Source organism: Convolutriloba macropyga, chromosome 3 (assembly GCF_964194025.1).
Source record: "Convolutriloba macropyga chromosome 3, txConMacr16.3, whole genome shotgun sequence".
Lineage (NCBI taxonomy): Eukaryota > Metazoa > Xenacoelomorpha > Acoela > Convolutidae > Convolutriloba > Convolutriloba macropyga.
In genome coordinates, this window is record NC_134470.1 from 15,133,201 (window position 1) to 15,155,145 (window position 21,945).

The 21,945-nt window shown below is 35.1% G+C and overlaps 2 protein-coding genes across 15 annotated transcripts in view; one reads left to right on the forward strand and one right to left on the reverse strand.

Annotated features, from left to right (window-relative positions):
• The window catches only part of LOC142335983 (uncharacterized), a 174,243-nt gene that overhangs the window by 90,699 nt on the left and 61,599 nt on the right, over positions 1–21,945 (reverse strand). The window lies entirely within an intron of this gene.
• LOC142336890 (aquaporin AQPAe.a-like) lies at positions 6,154–13,237 on the forward strand. Of its 2 annotated transcripts, XM_075385858.1 has the most exons (4): positions 6,154–6,244; positions 7,010–7,362; positions 12,300–12,493; positions 12,818–13,237. In XM_075385858.1, exons 2-4 carry the CDS (start codon positions 7,014–7,016, stop codon positions 13,157–13,159), a joined length of 885 nt encoding a protein of 294 aa, XP_075241973.1. In that variant the 5' UTR covers positions 6,154–6,244; positions 7,010–7,013; the 3' UTR covers positions 13,160–13,237. The 2 variants fall into 2 exon arrangements, with proteins under 2 accessions (XP_075241973.1, XP_075241972.1); XM_075385857.1 differs by having other exon boundaries at positions 6,154–7,362.

The window sequence follows — 21,945 nt, forward strand, 5'->3', positions numbered from 1 at the left end:
ACCTCAAAACCTCAAAAGTAATTAAAAAGACATCCAATTATCGAGTGACATTAATTCACATGTTAATTTTTGCTCTTTTGGGACCCAACGGTACTTGTAAGCAAGGAAGATGGAAGATTAGTCTGATAAAAACAAGATGCAAAATTAAAACCCGAAGTTTTGATTAAAACATAGAGTAAATATAGAATGAAAACAGAGTCATATAAAGCAAAAGCAATCAACAGGAAACATGGATAAGGTTCTCTTTTGCAAAATTATTTTCTCTAAAAGTCAAAGGGGTCACTAAGTTCTAGCGGCAAAACGCAAATATGCGTTTTAGAAAAACAAATTGAAACGAAAATAATTTAAAATTGGTCCATTGGTCGAGGTCAACGCGTGAAAATCTCAAAAGTTGGTTTTTTCAATCAACTTGAGATAATTTTCCGACAGTACTGCTATAAAAAGATGTTTAAAATGTTTATTTGGCTTATGAACAGACCCTTGCTCGACCCATGAAAAGACCGTGCTCGACTTTATTTGGCTTATGAACAGACCCTTGCTCGACCCATGCAAAGACCGTACTCAACTTTGTTTGGCTTATGAACAGACCCTTACTCGACCCATGAAAAGACCGTGCTCGACTTTATTTGGCTTATGAACAGACCCTTGCGCGACCCATGAAAAGACTGTGCTCGACTTTATTAGTCTATGAAAAGACTTTGCTCGACCCATGAAAAGACCGTACTCGACAATAATTGGCTATGAAAAGACTTAGCTGGACCCATGAAAAGACTTTACCTGGAATTTAACTAAGTGCTGGACTGTGTATTTATAGTCAATAAAGACCCCCCCACTAGAATTATAAAGTCTTTTCATAAGTCGAGGTCTAGGCCTGGGCGATATTGAACGCGCAGCAATAAAGCAAATACGAACACATTTTAAGTTGTCCCGAGAAAAAAATAAGGTTAACACATGAAAAAACCTGCAACAACAGTGATTTGGTTCAAACATCATTTTCTTCGCTCATATCATAGGAAAATTGAAAGCTCTTCAGAGTTGCTCAATTTGTGATTCCATATACTGTTCCAGCGTGAATAAAATCCATATTCAATTATAACCTCTCATTGACATATCAAAGTCGAGATCATGTGAAGAGATCTGAAAAGACAGCTCGCAAAATAATACAAAAACCTTGAGTAACTGACATTGAAGCTGATTTAAATAATACCATCCATATCACTTTGCGGCAAATATAAGTACTTTATGGTTTGAAATTGAAAAAAAGATAGAAAAGGGTGATTAAATTGATCTGGATTGAGTTGAATTGAATTAAATCAAGTGCGTTGAATTTTCAAAACTAGTACGTCATTTTCAAATCCAAACCTGTTTGTTGAGTCAAGAGAAAAACATTTAAAGAAAAACAAAAATTAATTTTTTTGGAAACCGTGAAAAATCACATGGCTGGATTAACTGAAAAACTGCGTATTTAATCACGTTTTGCTGGAAGTTCATTGAGATCTATCATCAATGAGCCCATTGTGCTAATCGGCAAGAAGTTACCCTAATCGCAGGTGTCAAAAAACTTATTCCCTTATTAAGAAGGAGTCAGCATTTAAAACAATTGACAATTGACAGTAACAATTGACAATAAATTGAAAATGTCAATCATTTGGTTAAGAAATCTTTTACAGCAACCACAGTCTTTGATAACCAACAGACCATTTGATCCTAAGTACGAGAAAACCAGAGAAGGGACAGAAGAACTATTTTGTTTAACAATTATAGGAGAGCTACTAATTATCAGGAAAAAAAACTCAATTTCAATTCCTTTAAAACACAAAGTCAAAGTAATTTAAAAAAGCAATCAATTGGTTGATGCCAACGATATTAAACATTCACCATTAGGGGCAACCCTTGTAGCATTACCAAAAAAATAAAAATCACATATAAAATAAAAAATTCTGAAAGCCCTTTAGAACTCCTCATTTTCTCACTCCACTTTTTGTTCCGGCGCGATAAAACCCATACTTACATTCAACTTCTAATTGACAATAAATAAATCAAAATCGACATCAAAAAACATGTGAACAGGTCTAAAACCACAGCTCCCAGCGGAAAACAAAACTTTCTGATTGTTGACAGCCGCAATGAGATAAAAACCTTCCTAAGCTGCTAATATAAGTACGTAAAATTTCCAAATTTTATTGCGTTGAATTGACCTAAATTAGAAAACAACCTGAAGCTTGCTGTTAGAAACAGTTTGTGGATAACAGGGGTTCAAACATTCCTTCTAATAGTTCTTAAAAAGGTTTTATTATTTTGCTTCTCAATATCTAGCTAAATTTTTTTTTAGAAATAAAAAGAATATGAGAAATGTCAGCCCAAATGTTAAAAGAAATCCACCCAAAGGATTCAATTACCCTGAGGATTCAAACAAAAATTCAATTATCATCCTTAAAAATCAAACCAGTACTGCGGTTGAGCGCATTTAGATTTTTTTGGCAAAAAACGTAATTAAGGCAAAAAATTTTAAAAAAATTGAACAAAAAGGTTGAAAATCAGCCAATGTTCCCTAAAAGTTCTAACCCTGATAACTCTTTTAGAACAAAATTCTAGCAAAATCTCTTTAATTATATATACTGCGCATGTTGAGCTTTGTAGTGATACTACTCAACGCTCTTGACGACACCCATGATGAAGTCCGCGACCCAAGACAAGCACTGAGCAGTTCGACTTGGTTTGCGGACATGGGAATCCGGTGCAACCTAACTCAATGTCCTAGGAAAGATTTGGGTCGCGCCTTCTCGTCTGGCCCATGGCAAATTTGTTCGGATCGGTCTGGTCAAAACCAACATTTGGGTCTGTTTAATCTGGCCAATACCAATATTTTGGTCTGTTCGATATCCATATTTCGAACTGTTTGGTCTGGCCAATACACAAATTGCGGTCTAATTGTTCTGGCCAATACCCACATTTCAGTCTGTCTGGCATGGCCAGTACCCAAATTCAAGGCCTAGAGGTCCAACCAAAAAGAAGAGCCAGTCCTCTACAAATGCGTGCTGTTTCGACTGTCTTTCAAAATATTAGCCAATTGCTACTAACCAACATCTATTTCTAAATGATTACACTACTTCCGGAAACTAATTTCAGAGATTTGCATTGGTCTTTAAAACCACGGTTTTTCATTGGTCAAAGGCTTAGGGTGTGTTCGGTCTGGCCAATGGTCTGGAAAACGGTCTGGCCTAGTTTCTGTTCGGTCTGGCCACCTGTCCGGACAGTGGTCTAGCCTAGGGTCTCTTCGATCTGGCCAATGTCCTAGAGAAAGTCTGTTCAGTCTGGCCAATGGTCTGGACAACGACCTGGCCTCGTGGTCGTTCGATCTGGCAACTGATCCGGACAACGGTCTGGCCTAAGGTCTGTTCAATCTCGCCAATCGTCTGGATAAAGTATGTTTGGTCGTGACAAAAGTGGCCAGAGTCTGTTCGGTCTGGCCAATACCTATCTTTGGGTATGGTCAGTCTGGAGTCCCCCATGTCCTTGACCCAAGTCGGTCGGGCAAATACTTGTCTTGGGTCGCGGAGTTCTTCCTGGGCAAATATATCGATCAATCAAGAATGACCGAACAAAAAAATTCAGTTGGGCGTATAGCTCCTTCATTAAATGTTGGGGGAACAAAATAATATCAGAATAATTGCTAATTCTTGATTGTTATGTTAGAGATAAGCGTGTACACGGCCTACGCACACCATTAAGGCGCACTGATATCAAACGGATTCCTGTAAGAAGAATGCGCTAAATTTCTAGTTTCATTAAACTGCTGTAAAGAAAAATCTGATTTCTTCAGGCAATGGTGTTTCTTAGAATACAAACTAGGAAGCAATGCTAGATCATTTCTGGGAAAACTATTAAAACGCGTTCAACACATCAGATTTTAGTTCATCAGCACTGAGGCTAATATATTATCCAATTAACATTCACTTTCAGCATTCGACATTGAAAGTTTCGAAATGAATTGATTGACATGGCCAAACGGGTTTTCATAAATCAGCATCTAACTTTCCAATGACGAACTACACTACTATTCTAAAAAAGCTCTTGCCTTTACAGCCTGTATTTTTTATATGGCATCTTAAGCGGTTAAAATAAACCTGTGAGATTTGAACCACGACCTCCCGCATGATTGTCGCCTCTGCTACCACTGGAGATTTGTATTCTTTACAAATGGACACTACCATCGCATATCTTATGTAAGGATGAATGTATTGAATTTTTGGAGTTTCTAAGCACTTTAAGGCGTATCTCACATTGTTTTAGCGTTTCAAAACGTATATCTTGTACAAAACCGGCATTTCTTCGGTTACTCTTGTATTACTTATTCAATAATTATTTTAACAACTACTTTCTTAAGAATTTTTATTCTTGGCAAATTGGACTCTAACACCACGTATCATGTCTAAAGCTTTTTAATGGTTTTTCCGGTAGGAAGGTGGCATGGTGCTTTAAATTCTTGCCTTGTTGCTTATATTCTATATATCATGGCACGCATTTCGAGACAAAAAAGTTCTTGAAAGTTTGAAAAATAAAATTTTTGTAAAAATAACAAAATTTTCTTTCTCGATAAAACTCGCAATGGCTGATGAGTCGCAGCAGGTGGCTATAAAACCCCCAACAGTTAATTTCAGCCCTAAAGTCTAAGCAAATTTAGGCGTAGAGTTTTCAATAGATCAGTCTGAACAAACACTCTTTTCTGTTTGATCACTGCTAAGGCTTAAGCGTTGAATTTTCGTAAAGTCAATGCTAAAATAAACACTACAGCAAGATGCACGATGAAAACTAAGCGCTGAAAAAAGTACGATCTGGTCCCTTATGTAGAAAATTAAGTAGTATCTAGCATCAATTTTTGTTCAAGTTCTACGACAAAAAACGCCAATTGTATTAACCAGGTACGCCTGGAACTGCTTAAACTATGTACGATCGACGGTTATAATTGCCAAAATTATGCTAAATCTGCGTCCGGATGCGCTTAATTATGTAAGATCAGCGCTTAAAAATGGTGATGTTTTTTTTCAACGAGTTCAGTTCAGATCATACATAAGTTCAACGCTTTCACAGCCAGCGTGCATAGTTTTGCGTTTTTAAACATTGATCTTTTGGATCTGGTGTCTGTGCGTCTATTCTCAAACAATTACGTCTTTGAATTTGGTCTCAATGAAATTCAGGCAATAAAATTTTAGGATAATTAAGGTAACATGCTCAAAAATAGTTTTTCGACAAAATGCAAAATTTAATGAAATTTGCTTTTTTTGACATTGGCCACGTATTGATACAGTAAGTGAAAATGCTAGGCGACTAGTAGTAGATGCAATAAATGAAAACTTGGCGCATAAATTCCTTATCATTGTTTTCTTGTACGCTCAATCTTTGTGAAAAAATATTCGTACCTTCAATTTGAGTCTAAAAAATGTGCTTTATGCGGTCTAAGTTACAAAAAACGCCTTGTTGTTCTTACAAAAAAGAAACGAAAAAGTGGTTTTCGATGAAGTCATGCCCAATTCGAAACTCTTTGTCACGCTTACGGTCTCAGTTTTTGGTTTGGATTCACTGGTGTTGAATATTGTCTAACATGATAAAGTGCTCAATTATGAGCTGAATATAGCAATTTCGAAAAATTTAAATCAAACAAAAAATGAGTTGAATAACAACTCAATTTGTCTTTTTTCAGTTAGTAACAGGCGGAACCGCTAGCACATTGCTGTTTTCTGAGTTCACAAGTGAAAAATTGTGTTGTTAGCGTGCATTTTGGGCTCTCTTCAATTTTTTAAACTAAATTCTAACCGTGGGAAGCTATCATTTCCTGACAGTGGCAATTAATTTTTGCATCCATTCCAATTTAAAGGTTTGTTGCCAAGAATTTAAATTTTCTTTTACCGAGAATTTAAATTTAAAGGCAAAGATTATTGACAAACAGCCTTATTTTTTTAATCTACAAGAAGTAATTATAGTTGCAGCTGTTACTGCTGTTCAGAGAAACACAATTCAATACATTTATAAAGAGAACTGCAACATTTTAAACTTGCGATTTAAAGAAGCTCTTCACAAGACTAGTTTTCGATGCACAATTCTTATGCGCTAACTCACCTAAATTTGAAATCATACTTCAAAAATGATGATAATACGAGCAGTAATTGTCAACTGAAACTGTGAGAAGCTTTGTGTTATCAAATGTTCATCCGTGAAAAGAACAACCGCAAAGCATTCTGTCTTCGTAAGCATAATAATTTCACAATTATACAAACATAGAAAACGAGATCACATTGATTTAAATTATGGTACTTTAAATTAGTTCATACCATTCCCTGCGTTCGATAGAAGCATTTGTTCAAATCGCACCAATAATTATTTTTTTCAATAGTTTTTTTAAATAAATATGGTAATTTTGTATATGTTTATGTACTTACATATCTGGCCTGAAGACAATTCAGTTTGAATAAGCTTAATTATCGCCAGATTTCTGCATTTAAGCTGCTTCACTCTCGTTCATTCAACTCGCATATGTCATGTTCCAGGCGTTGAAAAATCTCGTTTATAAAGGATACTGCACTTTCGATTTTAACAGCGCCATATAGGAATTAAGTTCATCCCACCTTCGCTTGATTTTTTAATACAAAGGACGTACAAGAGCCTTCAAACGCGGTTATTTCCTCTCAGGACTTATAAACCCCCCGTCTTTCACGCACGTTAAAGGAAATTCACCGCGGCTTCCATTTTCTGCATTACAGGGCAAAATTAGCCCGTTATTTTCCACATCATTGTGTATTATGGATGTAAAATTTTAACTAGTTCTCAGAATATTACGGTGGCAAAAACAGTAAGCGTTAAATTTGCATCTAAATGTTCTAAGCCTAATTTCTTTTCAAATTCCTATCGTAGGTTTCTTTACTCATTAGCATACGTTATCTACAAGGAATTCTTCCGCCAACTGCAGCGAGAATTGAGAATCCGCTTTTCTTCAATAACGAGAATATTCTAGAATAATGGGTTACTATCGACAGCACGCAGTGGATGGTCTGTTACAGTTCGCACATACATGTGAAGACTTACGACTCTGGCGGGCTGTGTTCGCTGAACTGTTTGGAACCTTTATCATGGTTTTTGTTGGATTGTCCAACATAGTCGGCAGTGAATACGACACAGGAGTTGGAAAACAGATTGACAATTTGGTCACACCGGGGCTGACGTTCGCTGCAATCATAATGACATTGATTCACATTATAGGACCTACTTCGGGATGTCATATTAACCCAGCAGTCACAATTTCTATGATGGTGGTCAGACGGTGTCATTTTGTGAAGGGGATACTATACATTGCGGTGCAGTTAATTGGTAAGTCTTCGCATGAAATTTTATCTGCATTCGCGCAACACAACTGCAGTAGAAAAGGAGGTTTAAGATGGTTTTTGGAACAAAACTGTTTCAGTAACTGACATCCGAGTGATTCTAGCGTTCATCGTTTTTTCAACTATTAAAAATGGAAAACTGACAAGCCAGTAAAACTGTCAGTGTAATTAAATTATTTAGCCCCTCTACAGTTAGCAGAATTGCCGCACAAAAGAGAACTTTCAACCGAAAATTGGGACGGGACTAGGAGAATGTACAGGATATGAAATAACGAACTTTTGCTTAACCAGTAACGGAACAGAAGCAAAAGCGGCATACAAAACCTTGAGTTGTTTGATCTGTTGAAACGAAACAAATAATAGAGACAGTAAAGCGATAAAAAAAGCACGGAAAAAAAGTCCCAAATAAGCCGGGATTCAAAACAAGCACAGGAAATGAGTCCCAGATAGCCCAGGAATCGAGATAGCCCAAGGTTTCCCATTATATGTACCTCGTTTGGACGTGTTAGGACATAATTAATAATTTTTGGGAAAAACATAGATTTCTCAGTGATTACTATGATGGCTCCAATTGTGTAACAGTAGTGAGTAATTTCCTTTGTTTCTAGCTTACACTTTGCTCACTTTTTTGTTTGATTCACTATAGCTGCAAGGTTGTCAGCTGAACTGAGCTATATTGCGATGCTCTTGGCTTTTACAATGCAAAAATTGGATTGTATTGGTGCTGGGACTTTAAGATGTTTTTACACCTTCCTTCAGCTTTGAGCTTTCAAAAAGGGATGAACAGGTAAAACTCAGAGAGCATCAAGATTCATTAGAGGCCTGTGGCCGCACTTAGTAGTCCTTCAAGTGTTAAGAGTAGTGAATCTAATGAGAGGACCGTAACTTAAAGATAAAAGGTCAATTTCAGGAGTTTTCAGACCAAAATATTGCAGATTTTCATGAAAAATAATTTTATTTTCAATTTTTTTGAAAGTTTTGACGTTAAAAATTTATCGAACAAGTAAAAATTTTTAAGGATTGAAATGGGGATACTAGATAGTCCCTGGAGACAAATAATTGGTTCTCGATATGTTAATATCACGCAAATTAGCAAAAATTGTTTAAAATTTGCAACTGTTTATATTTTTTGAAACTTTTCGTCTTTCTGCTTTTAACCATCTTTAATGGCCAACGATACAATTTGCAGATGGGCTTAATGACAGAACTTCAGAGAAAAAAATGAGTTAAAACACTTTTTAGCAAAACATACAAACTTTTTTTAATTTTTGCTCTTCTCAGTTTTTCTGCTGAAGCATGTCATATCTCTCAAGTTTTCCTGCCTTTGGTTGAAAATAAATCACTTCCAAAGCTTGTGCTTAAGCTTTCTTCAACTTCAATGGCCACGCAACCTCCTCTACGGTTTGATAATGGGTTCATAGTGTCAATCATATAGTTTTTATTAGTAGTAGCGCCAGAAAAAGTCACAAATAAACAGGGATTACAAGACAAGGGAAAGGAGTCCCAGATAGCCCTGGATTCCAGATAGCCCAAGGTTGCCCATGATAAGGACCTCGTTTGGACGTGTTGAGACATAATTGATAATTCTTTGGGAAAAACATAGATTTCTCGGTGATTACTATGATGGCTCCAATTGTGTAACAGTAGTGAGTAATTTCCTTTGTTTCTAGCTTACACTTTGCTCACTTTTTTGTTTGATTCACTATAGCTGCAAGGTTGTCAGCTGAACTGAGCTATATTGCAATGCTCTTGGCCTTTACAATGCAAAAATTGGATTTTATTGGTGCTGGGACTTTGAGATGTTTTTACAACTTCTTTCAGCTTTGGGCTTTCAAAAAAAGAATTTAGTGAATCTAATGAGGGGACCGTAACTTAAAGTTAAAAGGTCATTTTTAGGAGTTTTCAAAACCAAAGTATTGCAGTTTTTTTTATGAAAATCAATTTTTTCATTTTTTTTGAAAAATTTGACGTTTCAAATTTATCGAAAAAGTAAAAATTTTTAAGGATTAAAATGGGGATAGTAGATAGTCCCTGGAGACAAATAATTGGTTCTCGATATGTTAATATCACGCAAATTAGCAAACTTTGTTTAAAATTTGCAATTGTTTGTATATTTTTTGAAACTTTTTGTCTTTCTGCTTTTTACCATCTTTAATGGCCAACGATTTAATTTGCAGATGGGCTTTATGACAGACCTTCAGAGAAGAAAATGAGGTATAACACTTTCTATCAAAACATACAAACTTTTTTTAAATTTTTGCAGTTCTCAATTTTTCTGAAGCCTGTCATATCTCTCGAGTTTACCTGCCTTTAGTGGGTATTAAATCGCTTCCAAAGCTTATGCTTTAGTTTTATTCAACATCAACGGCCACGAAACCTCCTCTAGTGTTTGATAATGGGTTCCTAGTAACAATCATATAGTTTTTATTAGTAGTAGTGCCGGAAAAAAAGTCCCAAAATAAGCCGGGATTAAAAACAAGCACAGGAAATGAGTCTCAGATAGCCCAGGATTCGAGATAGCAAAGTTTCCCATGATATGTACCTCTTTTGGACGTGTTAGGACATAATTAATAGTTTTTGGGAAAAACGGAATTCTCAGGTATTACTAAGATGGCTCCAATTGTGTACGAGTAGTGAGTTATTTCCTTTGTTTCTAGCTGACACTTTGCTCACTTTTTCGTTTGATTCACAATAGCTGCAAGGCTGTCAGCTGAACTGAGCTATATTGCGATGCTCTTGGCTTTTACAATGCAAAAATTGGATTGTATTGGTGCTGGGACTTTAAGATGTTTTTACACCTTCCTTCAGCTTTGAGCTTTCAAAAAGGGAGGATAAACAGGTAAAACTCAGAGAGCATCAAGATTCATTAGAGGCCTGTGGCCACACTTAGTAGTCCTTAAAGTGTTAAGAGTAGTGAATCTAATGAGAGGACCGTAACTTAAAGTTAAAGGTCATTTTAAGGAGTTTTCAAGCCCAATGTATTGCAGTTTTTTTGCGTTTTTACGACAATTTTCGAATTTTTTGATATCACTCTAAACTCAGGTTTGTATAAGTTGATAAAGGTCTGGTGCATGACATAATTGCTTTTTGAATGTCTTTGTTAAGAGCTAAAAAATTTTGATATCAACAAAATAATCACACAAAAATAAACTAAATTTTACAATTTTTACAAGTTTACAAGTTTTTTTGAAATTATTTGCCTCTTTTCAGCCCTAGCTGTAAAGAAATCTCCTCTTGGATTTGATGATAAGTTACTGCAGATTTTGTAGTGTTGATGGAGTGGTTTTAACAATTTTAACAGTACAAATTTTAGCAATGATTTGATAAAAATTTTAAATTTTTTTCATTTCAACCTTCATTGTCATTAACTAAGTTTGTGCAGCCCCAAACGCCAGAAAACCTGCTATGGAGTTTGATAATTGGTTACTGCAAAATTTTATTGGCCATGGAATGGTTGTCAACTTTCACAAATCAAAAACTATAACATTTTTTAAAATAAGTTTTGCAAGTTTTTTTTTGAAAATTTGTCAGTTTTTATCCAGCCTCAAGGGCCAATGAACCTCCTCCTGGGTTTGACAATAGGCTCCTAGTGTTAATGAAATAGTTTTGTATATTTTAACACCACGAAATTTAGCAGTTTTTTTGATAAAAAATTTTCTTACCAGCAAGTTTTTTCCGGATCCATGGGCCCAGGAACATGTTCTAAGCTACTGCATACTTGCTAGAGGTAATGGATTGTATAAGAATATTTTTATGACACGAGTTTAGCAATTTTTTGAGGAAAATTTTTTTTTCAATTTTTTTGAAAGTTTTGACGTTTAAAATTTATCGAACAAGTAAAAATTTTTAAGGATTGAAATGGGGATACTAGATAGTCCCTGGAGACAAATAATTGGTTCTCGATATGTTAATATCACGCAAACTAGCAAAATTTGTTTAAAATTTGCAATTGCTGGTATATTTTCTGAAATTTTTCGTCTTTCTGCTTTTAACCATCTTTACTGCCCAATGATGGGCTTCATAACAGAACTTCAGAGAAAAAATGAGTTAAAACACTTTTTAGCAAAACTTACAAACTCTTTTAAGTTTTGCACTTCTCAGTTTTTCTGATGCATGTCATATCGCTCAAATTTACCGGCCTTTAGTGGATAATAAATCGCTTCCAACGCTTTTGCGTGAGTTGTTGAAAATATTGGATTGTATCATTTTTGGCCTTCAGTTAGAACTTCGAGTTTTAGCAATGATTATTTTTTCGTTTAGGTTGTTTGATTATTTTAGTTTTCGATTTTTCAAATTGTCTTGGGATTGTTGAAATGATCTGCTGATCTGGTACATTAGTTGTCAGTTTTGCACTCAATTCTTTGAATTGCTTTTTAGTTCTTGTCCTGCTAGGTTTTTTTTAGTTTAGTTGTCTGGCGCTGTTTTTTCGTTTTACATTTTTTACACCGCAGAGCTGAAAGTCAACTTTTCTGAATGACTTCTTTCTCTCAATAATATTTGAGCGCGTGACGTCAATTCTCACTCTCTTTTAGCTCTTTTTCGTGATTAGATTTTGAGCATACGTGATCATAGATTTTGATCATTTTAAAACGCCCCTACAATTTTCTGAATTTTTAAATATTAGCAGAAGTTAAAAGTTCCTTGTAATAAAAGTTCCTTGTTAGAAGTTACTTGTAATTTTTTCTCAGGACCTTGAAAGTGCCCCAACTTCACGGGTTTTCAAAACTGACTCAACCTTAACATTGTTCAAAGGTTTTTTAACCTTAACATGGTTCAAAGGATTTTTGTTTTCTCTCGGTATCGATTTGTTTTCCGATGTCAAATTTCCCTTCAAAGGATTCATGTCTTAGAGACCTTGACAATAAACTTTATTATCCAAGTAATTTGTGAGAAAAATTAAAACACAGTTCATCATTTGCGCAGGGGCCGTAGGAGGCGCAGCTCTGGTGTACTGGGTGGCTCCCGAGGATTGGGTGCGAGAGACACATCTGGGCATGAACAGATTGAGGCCGGAACTGAACATGGGCCAGGGTGTGGTGGTTGAAATGATAGGCACAATGATTCTGGTGCTGCTCGTTCTCGTTATCTCAGATCCCGATCCAAAGAAGGACTTCGAGGTACGCATTGTTAATTGACATTGGAATTTCAATTCCACATTGTTGCGGGCTCCAACCCGATGGCCTCCAACCCGCCTGATTAATATTAAACAATCAAAAATGTCATACACAAATGTGAAGTAAGAACAGGAATATTCTTTTCTTTGGATTAGAATGAGTGGTACTTTTTCAACTAAATAAAACCCGTGCTTTGTCAACTAAATAAAAATCGGGTTGGTTAACTGATCAAAAAGGCCAAAAACTACGTAAATAGCAGCCTTATTAGACGTAACCTATCCGGAATCACTTTTAACAGCTCCATCGCGTTTTTCTGTCTCTATTCAGGGTTTTCCTGCAACTTCGGCAGGGTTCATGGTGCTAGCTTGTGTCTTCTTCATGGCACCATATACTGGATGTAGTTTAAACCCTGCTCGCTCGTTCGGACCAGCCTTGGTCATGATGGACTTCGCAGACTACCACTGGATCTACTGGGTCGGGCCCATTTTGGGAGGATTTCTGGCAATTGGGATATATTACGGTGCTCTAGTCCACGGCGTGCACAAGTTTGGTGATGCTCCATCAGTAAAAGTTTCAGAGAAAGAAGAGGAAGAAGATATCAAGATGTCCGACAAGAGCCAGAAAGAGGAAACCGATTTGAATGAGGTCAAGGGCGATCACAAAGCATAATCATAAAAACATTGAAAAGTTTTTGAGACCCCCCAAAATTGGGGAACTGCTTTTGGAATTGAAATCTTTTTAAATCTATTCTATTTTCATCATTACCCGCGTTGACATTTTTCGATTTTCAAACATGAGAAATTGTCGCTTCTCGGTTTTTGCTTAGCGAAAAACCGATCAAAACCTTAAGTTTTGTCGTTGGTTTAACCCTTTATCGTCCATTGCTAACGTATGAAACGTCAGTTATGATCCATTTTAAACGTATGAAGCATCGATTTTGGTCAATTTTACAAGTAAGAAGCATGGATTTGGAAACTTGTAACATCTCTGATTTCCCTTCAGGGATCTTTGAAAATTCATTGAATTCCTTTGATGAATCATAGTACTTTTACAGAATTGCATCGTTGGATCATAGTATTTCATAGGTTTCAATTGATTGATCATAGTGTTTTCATAAATTTTGCCATGGATCAGAATTGCTTCTTAAAATTTCATAGAAGGATAAGAGTAGTTTCTTAGGCTTCCATCGCTGGCTCATGGTAATTTCATAAAATTCCTTCCTAGGTTATGAGTTTTTGTTAGACTTCCAACGATGGATTATTCAATTGAAAGCTTTCCAATCTTGTCCGCTACTCAAGTCGTTTGAGCCAAAACCTGTTTTTGGTCGCATACCTCATTCTGGGACGAGGCTTGCGTCGATTTCGTCGCCTTTTCTCAACACGTGTAATATAGAAATAAATAAACAACTCAAGCGTGAAAGTCACTTAAAAGTCAAAGATGCTTTAGAAGAAAAACGCCAAAACGGTCAGATTTCTAAAACGGCCAGTTATTATTGTTAAGCTGTAGACTTTGATCGAACATTTTGCGCAATAAATGCACATAAACATACAGACTGCTGATTTTGTGAGCATGTTCCTTCAATTTTTACTCAAATTCATCTTTAAAATATGTTTAAAACCAAGTGCCAGCAGATTTTCGAAAATTTGAACAACCACCGTTTGGTCATAGCCTCTTTAGTTTGTCATTGTATTTGACCCGAAACCTTTTCAAATTCCCATTACGATGCAGAGGTATACCCCAAAATTTCTGCCTTAGAAAAAATCTCGAGGAAAAAAAGATACATAAAGTTAACGAATTTAGGAGACAAGCTTTGTATCTACTTTTCGCAAAAGGGGTTGCGCCATTTTTGCGTAATAAAATAATATAAAATAAAATAGAAAATAGGAGACAAGTCTTGTAGCACGTTTCTGCTCATTTTAGGTATCTCGTTTTTGTATTAAAATTATCTCTAATCCGCAATTGAGCCTAACTAAACGCGCGCTTTTTGAGCATGCAAATATGGTTTAATATTTTGTACAAAGCACTTTAATAAAGATTTAATTGAAGCTTTTAAATACAAACAGCGTATAAACAGAGTAAAGACAAGGTAATTTAGTAAAATTAGTAGTAATAGATTGTTCTTGTTAAATTATTTCACTGCAGCCACTGCTCAGATAGAGCTGGAATCCTTTTATGCGTATATGACCACGTTTAACTTCTCAACACTTTGTACCTTTCTGAAGCCACTTTGTATTAAAAAAAAACAAAAGATATCTATAAACCTGTAAACAGGCGCAATAAAATGTTGATTCAAACATCAATAGACCCCTGTCAACCTGTAAAAATACGCAAAAAGGGCAAGCATTTGCGCGATTTTTCAGAAAAAAATAATGGACATCCAAAACAGACGCAGAATTGAGGAATTTTTCAGAAAAAAAAGCTAAACAGCTGTAAACCTGTAAATAGAGGCAAAAATGTTGAAGAAACTCAATATAACAGTTCAATTGCTAAAATCAACTGCCTATCACTCATTAAATCAAAGTTAGCAATAAAAAACAGTAAACGATTCCCATGTGAATTTTTACCGAAGTTTCCCTCTGTCCAACCTTTTCTTGTTTTAGCAAATCAGAAGGGCTAACAAGTTGCTAAAGGACGCACTTTTGTTTTATGAATGGAAAAATTTACCTGAATGCTAGGTTTTTTTGATGAAATAGTCAATTCAAACAGAGAAAAAAAACCGAAAAATTTGAAACTGAGAAATTTTTCAGAAATTAGTCTAGTTGACAAATTTTAAATAAAATTATCTCAAACAATGATGCTTGAAAACAAATAGAAGCCGGAAAAACCATGAAGAAATAGCGAGGGGACGATCGAGAATATCAGCTGATGCAATTATCATTTTCCCTTACACTGAAAAAAACGGGCAACCTTCAGAATTTAATTTATATGTCAAATTCACTGAAAAATCTCTTAAAAAAGCTTGGGGTGATGCCATTTCCGTTTCCCTACCTCAACTCACATCAAATGAAAACATTGCGATAAATTTGAGCCCTATATGGTATATTTTAAACTTGCAAAACACTTTTAATCACCTAATTGCTATCACCTATTAAAGGCGCATTAGGTAAGGCTTAATTGCGGATTATAGATACGTTCACCGCAAAAACTAGATACATTCAGTGCAAAGAGAGTTGCCATTCTTGCAATAAAGAAATACATAATGCGAGCAGATTCGTGATACATAGAGCGCAAAAATAGGATACACAGCTTGTATCTTAAATTCGTCGTTAAATTTTGGACACTTTTTGCGAACACGGGTTGCGCAATTCCCTTCAATTATGCTTGTTTTTGGTAAAGTGTCTGTTTTCGCAATATTGTTGTCTGTTCAATGTATTAACATAGGAAAAACGAACAAGAGATACGCAGATCGCGCAAATTTGCGAACAACGATTTGGGTACACATCTGCGGCGTAATGCCCTGTTTTTAGATTTCGATTGTTCTTGTTAACTAGAACTTTAAATAATTTGGCAGTTATTAAATATCAGCCGACGAACTTTCCATGAATTGCTATCGAGCAAGTGCGGGATGACTTAATTAGGACGGGATGTAGTTGATTAAATCGTATGGTGCAAAACAAACGCCCACAGTGAATCTCAATTAACTGGATTTTAGGAACTCACTTTATTTTGGACTGAGAGCTATCGAGATCTCTCAACAATCAAGAAGTCAAGCGTGATAAAGACACTTGAAAATCAATGAATAGCTCGAAATGGTCGAGCAAAAGTTTTGCAAGAAGACAATTTACAGTTGCTTCCAACTACACTTGAGAGAAAATAATGTTCAGGGAAACCATTTTCACCACAAACCATCCAAACTGCTGAAATTTAATTTAGGAACTCACTTTATTTTGGACTGAGAGCTATCGAGATCTCTCAACAATGAACAAGTCAAGCGTGATAAAGACACTTGAAAATCAATGAATAGCTCGAAATGGTCGAGCAAAAGTTTTCCAAGAAGACAATTTACAGTTGCTTCCAACTACACTTGAGAGAAAATAATGTTCAGGGAAACCATTTTCACCACAAACCATCCAAACTGCTGAAATTTAATCAAATGCAGTCAAAAACAAACTTAATGTGGACTGACTGATTTCATTTGTATAAAATTAAGTTTGCTTTTGCATACGAAATGATTAAATTTTAGCGAAATATGGATTGTTTATGATTATAATGGTTTTCTTAAACATTATTGTCACTCAAGAGAAGTTTGATGCTTGTTTTGTAAACTTGTCTTTTTGCAAAATTTTTGTTTGACCGTTTTCGCGCTTTTCTGAACATTGTTAAATTTCAAGTGCCTAACATTCAGTATTTTATTTTTATTTATTTAACAGCTGTTGTATAAAAGTAACAGTAAATTATAAATTTACATTAACTTCAGATTTAACAACTGGAAGGTTCACCGAAAAGTTGTTCCACTCATCAAGCAGAGATCCCAGAAAATCTTAAATGATTTTGGGTGACATCTTAGTAAAGCAAATCAAAAATAGTTCTATTATCGAAGATATAGTTATCTGTGAAGTTCTTGAAAAAACTTTTAAATTGGGGTTGCGTTATTTTTTTGACGTTTGGGGGAATTTACTTATTACTCATTAAAAAGTTGTAACCTATCGTAAGTTTTCGCGTGAGTGATTTTTCCATTTTTTAGTTTTAAACTAATTGTTGGTAAAAAATATCGGCAGCTGTTCGTCTCGTTGTTTTAACACCATGCATTTCATCTAAATCTAAGAGTTTCGTAGGTGAGTTATCCCTAATCTGGTTAAAAACTTCCTTAAAAAGATGTGCTGCATAGAGCTCGTACACGGAAATTTTGTATTTGATAACTTCCTCTTGTGTTCAATCACAAAACTTTTTCCATAGAATTGTTCCTAAAATCCGTTTTTGTATAATGTGTATTGTTTCTAAGTCACTTTTCGAGGCACTGTCATAAATCAAAATTCCGTATTCGATAATTGATTTAACATATGCATCATAAAACATCAATAGCTGCCTTTTGCTGAAATAGTCTCTGGTTTTGTATAGTATGTCATTGAACTTTCGCAACTTATTAGCGATTTTCTCTATGTGACTTTTTTAAAGGTAAGATTTTTATCAATAATAATACCCAAGTATATTTTTCTAAGATGTTTTCAATTTTTTGTGATGCATAGGTAATTGTAGAGAGTTGATTGTTGCCAAAAGAAACCAAGTTGCATTTTTCTGGATTAATGCTTAATGCATTTTCGCGAAACCATCTTTCACTTTGTTTGAGCGAGTCTAGAAATTCATCTTTTTTGCTACTAAAAATTGTAGTATCGTCTGCATACAGGACTGAGTCAGCGTCACCGATATTTGCGGGCAAATCATTTATGTAGATAAGAAACAAAAGCGGTCCCAAAACGGATCTCTGTGGAACACCATATTTTATCATCTTTTTCTCTGACCAACACCTATCAAGTTCAACGAACTGATATCTGTTTGCTAAATAGCTGTTGATAAGATTCAGAAATTTTCCTCGAAATCCGCAAAACTCTAGTTTAGATATCAGCCTTTCATGCTTAATAGTAGCAAAGGCTTTGCTTAGATCAATAAAACAGGCCTGACTTGTTAGTTTATTATCCATGTTTTTGCGCAATTTTTCAGTAAAATTTATCAAGGCATGAACACATGAATGTTTCGGCCGAAATCCGTATTGTTTTTCACTAAGTAATTGGTTTTTGCGCAGGAAAGACATCATTCGGTTGAATAAAATTTCTTCAAAAACCTAGTCTATAGAGGGTTAAACTGATAGGTTTATAATTTCCCGGATCATGAACTGAGCCGTTTTTATGAATTGGAATTACGCGTGCAACTTTAAGAGCCTCTGGATAGTGTTCTTCAAAGTAGCATTGATTGAAAACTTCCGTAAGTGGTTGACTTATTACGGATAGTGCTTGTTTCAGTGTTATGTTACTTATCCCATCATGACCAACGCTTTTGCTGTTCTTCAAATTTTTAATTGCAGTTGAAGTTTCGTTAATCGTCGCCGGGTTAAAAACAAATGTTTTTTCAAATCTTTTAGACTTGATTTGTAAATTTTCTCCAAAATTTTTCGCCAGTTTTTCACCTATTATTGAGAAAAAATCATTGAAATCATCCGCTGTAAGTTTACCGTATGTGTTTTACCTGGTTTTTGACCAACGATTTCTCAGTATCGAGAAAAATTTTTTCGAATTTCCTATATTGGTTGTTTTTTGATCATAGAAAGCAATTTTTGCATTTCTGATTGTCTTATCACAGACGTTTCTCTGTGTTTTATATTTATCCCGATTCTCCGTAGATGGGCGTTTGATCCATTGTTTGAAGAGTTGGTTTTTTTTCTGTCTTTGTTTTTGACATTCTTTATTAATCCAAGTTTTTTTTCGAAAAATTGATCTTTTTGTATGGCTTTTTTTACTATTTATTTAGTAAAAAAAGAGAACTTCATTCTCCCATTGATTTGATTCAGATGGGTATTAAGTTAACACACCAAACAAAGTCAAACTAATTGTAAATGGTTGGCCTCAACAGCTTTAGATTAGGGACATTAATTTTTATTGTAGATGTGTGTCGGGGGGGGGGGGGGGGGGGGGGGGTAGGGCAGAAACGACACCCGGGGCAAACATCAGGAGCAGTATCGAAACCGAACAAATTTTCTGCCTTTACACCGAGAACTGAATAGAACTAAATTCACAGTGAATGGCACTGAAAATTGCATAGAAATTACAACAGGATTGCTTTGACCGTTGAAATTTTTGAAGAGCAATAAATCATTTATTTAGTCTCAGCATGGCCTAATTATGAGACTCAAACGGTAGACCTTTTTAATGCGGCATTTTATACTTGCAATTGACTGTCTGCCTCGTCACGAGTCCAATAAGGATATCATTTCATATGCGAAAATTTTTTGTCTACGAGATTTTGAATCTAGTTCTCAGACTATAATTATTTGAAAAGGACTCCAATTAGATCTTGTTCCCTACTAAGCTCTGACTGCTTCTCGAACGCTTGTGACGTTTTTTCTAGCATTCTGTTACGTCCGGTTTCAGACATTTGGTCCGTTTTTCTTTTATGTACAGAACTACAAATATGCAAAGGCGAATCGAATCGTTCAGATCAGCCAGTCATTTTAACAACATTATTCAAAACCAAGACCAAAATCAATAGAACTGCTGCCAACTGTTTGAAAGCAACTAGTGAAAGTAAGTCAAAACAAACTAACCCCGTTGAATTGTACATCTTGTCTGTCGAATTGCGTGCGTTGAAACTTAAAGCCACTTTGATGTTCATATCCAAAATCTTTGAACATAACCGACTAACAACGGGCAAATTGCTCTCAAACAACCTGCGAGCGGTTGGCTTCGTCAGTAGCTAGCCAAGGTTTAGTGAGGCTAGCTTTAGCTTGATTCGACTCAGCAACTTTTAGTTTTCTAGCCACGTTAGTAAACAAAAACTGATATTTTAAAAATTTGCAAAATCGAAAGCTTCCAGATTCCGCAGTAAAAAAATACAAACCCATTTTTGTCTCCGGAGTTCTTTCAAGTAACCCATCCGCAAGACTTAAAAATTTCCGTTGGCCAGTGATGATCTTTAAACTCAGAAAAGGACAAAAATATTCAAAAATTTTGAAAACTCGCAAATTGTAACAAAATATTGCGAAAATTCAAGAAACTATAATCAAGAGCCTACCCAGTATCCCTATTTTCAGCGGTAATAAGTTTCATTGGCTCAAAGATCCATTAACTTGGAACATGAAAATTTTCCAAAAATTCGAAAAAAATTGAATTTTATCAAAAATTTCTAAAGCTGGAGTCATTAAAATTTTGATAATCTTCCCATTAACTCTTAAAAATATGGAGCAGCTTATTATAAAACCTCGGAGGAGTTCTCTGGTGCCGTAAAAAATCAAAAATAGCAAAAAAAAACTTGCAAATATTTTTAAAAAAAGCTTCAAAAAAAATCTTGAAAACATTCCAAAATATCTAAAAACTATGAAGTATCCTATTATCAAACCCTAAAGGAGGTTCAATGGCTCTTAAGGTTGGGGAAACTAAAAAACGCCAACGAATTTAAAAAATCTGAAAGCAATTTTTTTTAGAAAACGTCTAAATTCTTGATATTAAAATCTTGAAAAACATTTCATTACATCTAGAAACAATCTAGTGACCTTTTATCAAACCCTAGAGGAGGTTCCTTTTCAATTGACGCTGAAGAAACCTAGAAAATGACAAAAAAATCGAATATTGAAAAAAAAGCAATTTTTATCAAAAAACTGCTAAAATTTATGATATTTAAAATTTGAGAACTAAAATTTTTCAGTAACCTATAATTAAACTCTTAGGGAGGTTTTCCAACCCCTGAGGCTGAAAAAGCATGAAAAGTATCCTGAATAAACCATCAATAAATGTCAAAATAATCGAACGAAATTGCAAATTTTGTAAAAATGCTAAAATTCATGATGTTAAAATCTATAAAAACATTTCAGTACATCTAGAAACTAGAGGGTAAACTTTTATCAAAACCCAGAGGAGGTTGCTGGACTCTTGAGGCTAGCAGAACCTACAAAATGCGAAATGCTCAAAAATTTTTTGCAAGTTTTACCAAAAAATTGTTAAAATTGGTGGTTACCAAAAAGTTGAAAACAATTCCATGGCCAATAAAAAATTTTTCGGAAAATTGTTTTCAAATCCTCTTTAGGGAGATTTTCTGACGCCTGGGTCTGGAAAAACTTGAATACTAACAATTAATGCCATAAAAAGAAAGAACTGCCAGAAAAACTAAAATTTGTGATGTTAAAATGTTGAAAATCATTCCATTACCACTAAAAACTATGCAATATTCTATTATCAATATTATCCATTGCGCAAAATCGCAAAAAGAGACCGCCAGGACTAATCAAATTGCAACAACATTTATTGGAGAGGAATTAATCATAGCTAGGAGATTGTCGGAAAATAGCCGCCGTTGACGCGCTCTATGCACATAGGGATTGAAACAGGAAAAAAAGGAGACAAATTGACCGAACATTTTTCCGTTTTTTTTTTCAGTGTCAAAAAGTGTTCTAATTTGGCGTGCAGTTTCAGTTTGATTTAAAAACTATACTTAATTCAGCCTCTAAACTGAAAGCTATTAAGTTTAATACAAATGTCAGCCAGCGAACACTTAGTAAACTTTGATAAGCTAACTCTCAATGCCTTAATGACAGAGCTTAATCGGTTTATACCGTCTATTTTGAATATGCTCTTTTGGCTTTGAAAGTATTCGCCACATTGCATTACTCAATGCGTGAGAGAGATTAAACTCCATAAAGTTGAAACAATGAGTGGAGTAAGTCAGAAGTCAAGCGTGAAAATCGTGACTTATGTAAAACGAAAAACGTTATCAAAAGGTAGAGCGAGTTCAAACAAAACATAGCAGGACAA

Coding starts and splice junctions, on each gene's coding strand:
- LOC142336890 (XM_075385857.1), top strand. CDS start 7,014: ATGGGTTACTATCGACAGCACGCAGTGGATGGTCTGTTACAGTTCGCA. Junction 7,363..12,299: donor CATTGCGGTGCAGTTAATTG/GTAAGTCTTCGC, acceptor TCATTTGCGCAG/GGGCCGTAGGAGGCGCAGCT. Junction 12,494..12,817: donor ATCCAAAGAAGGACTTCGAG/GTACGCATTGTT, acceptor GTCTCTATTCAG/GGTTTTCCTGCAACTTCGGC.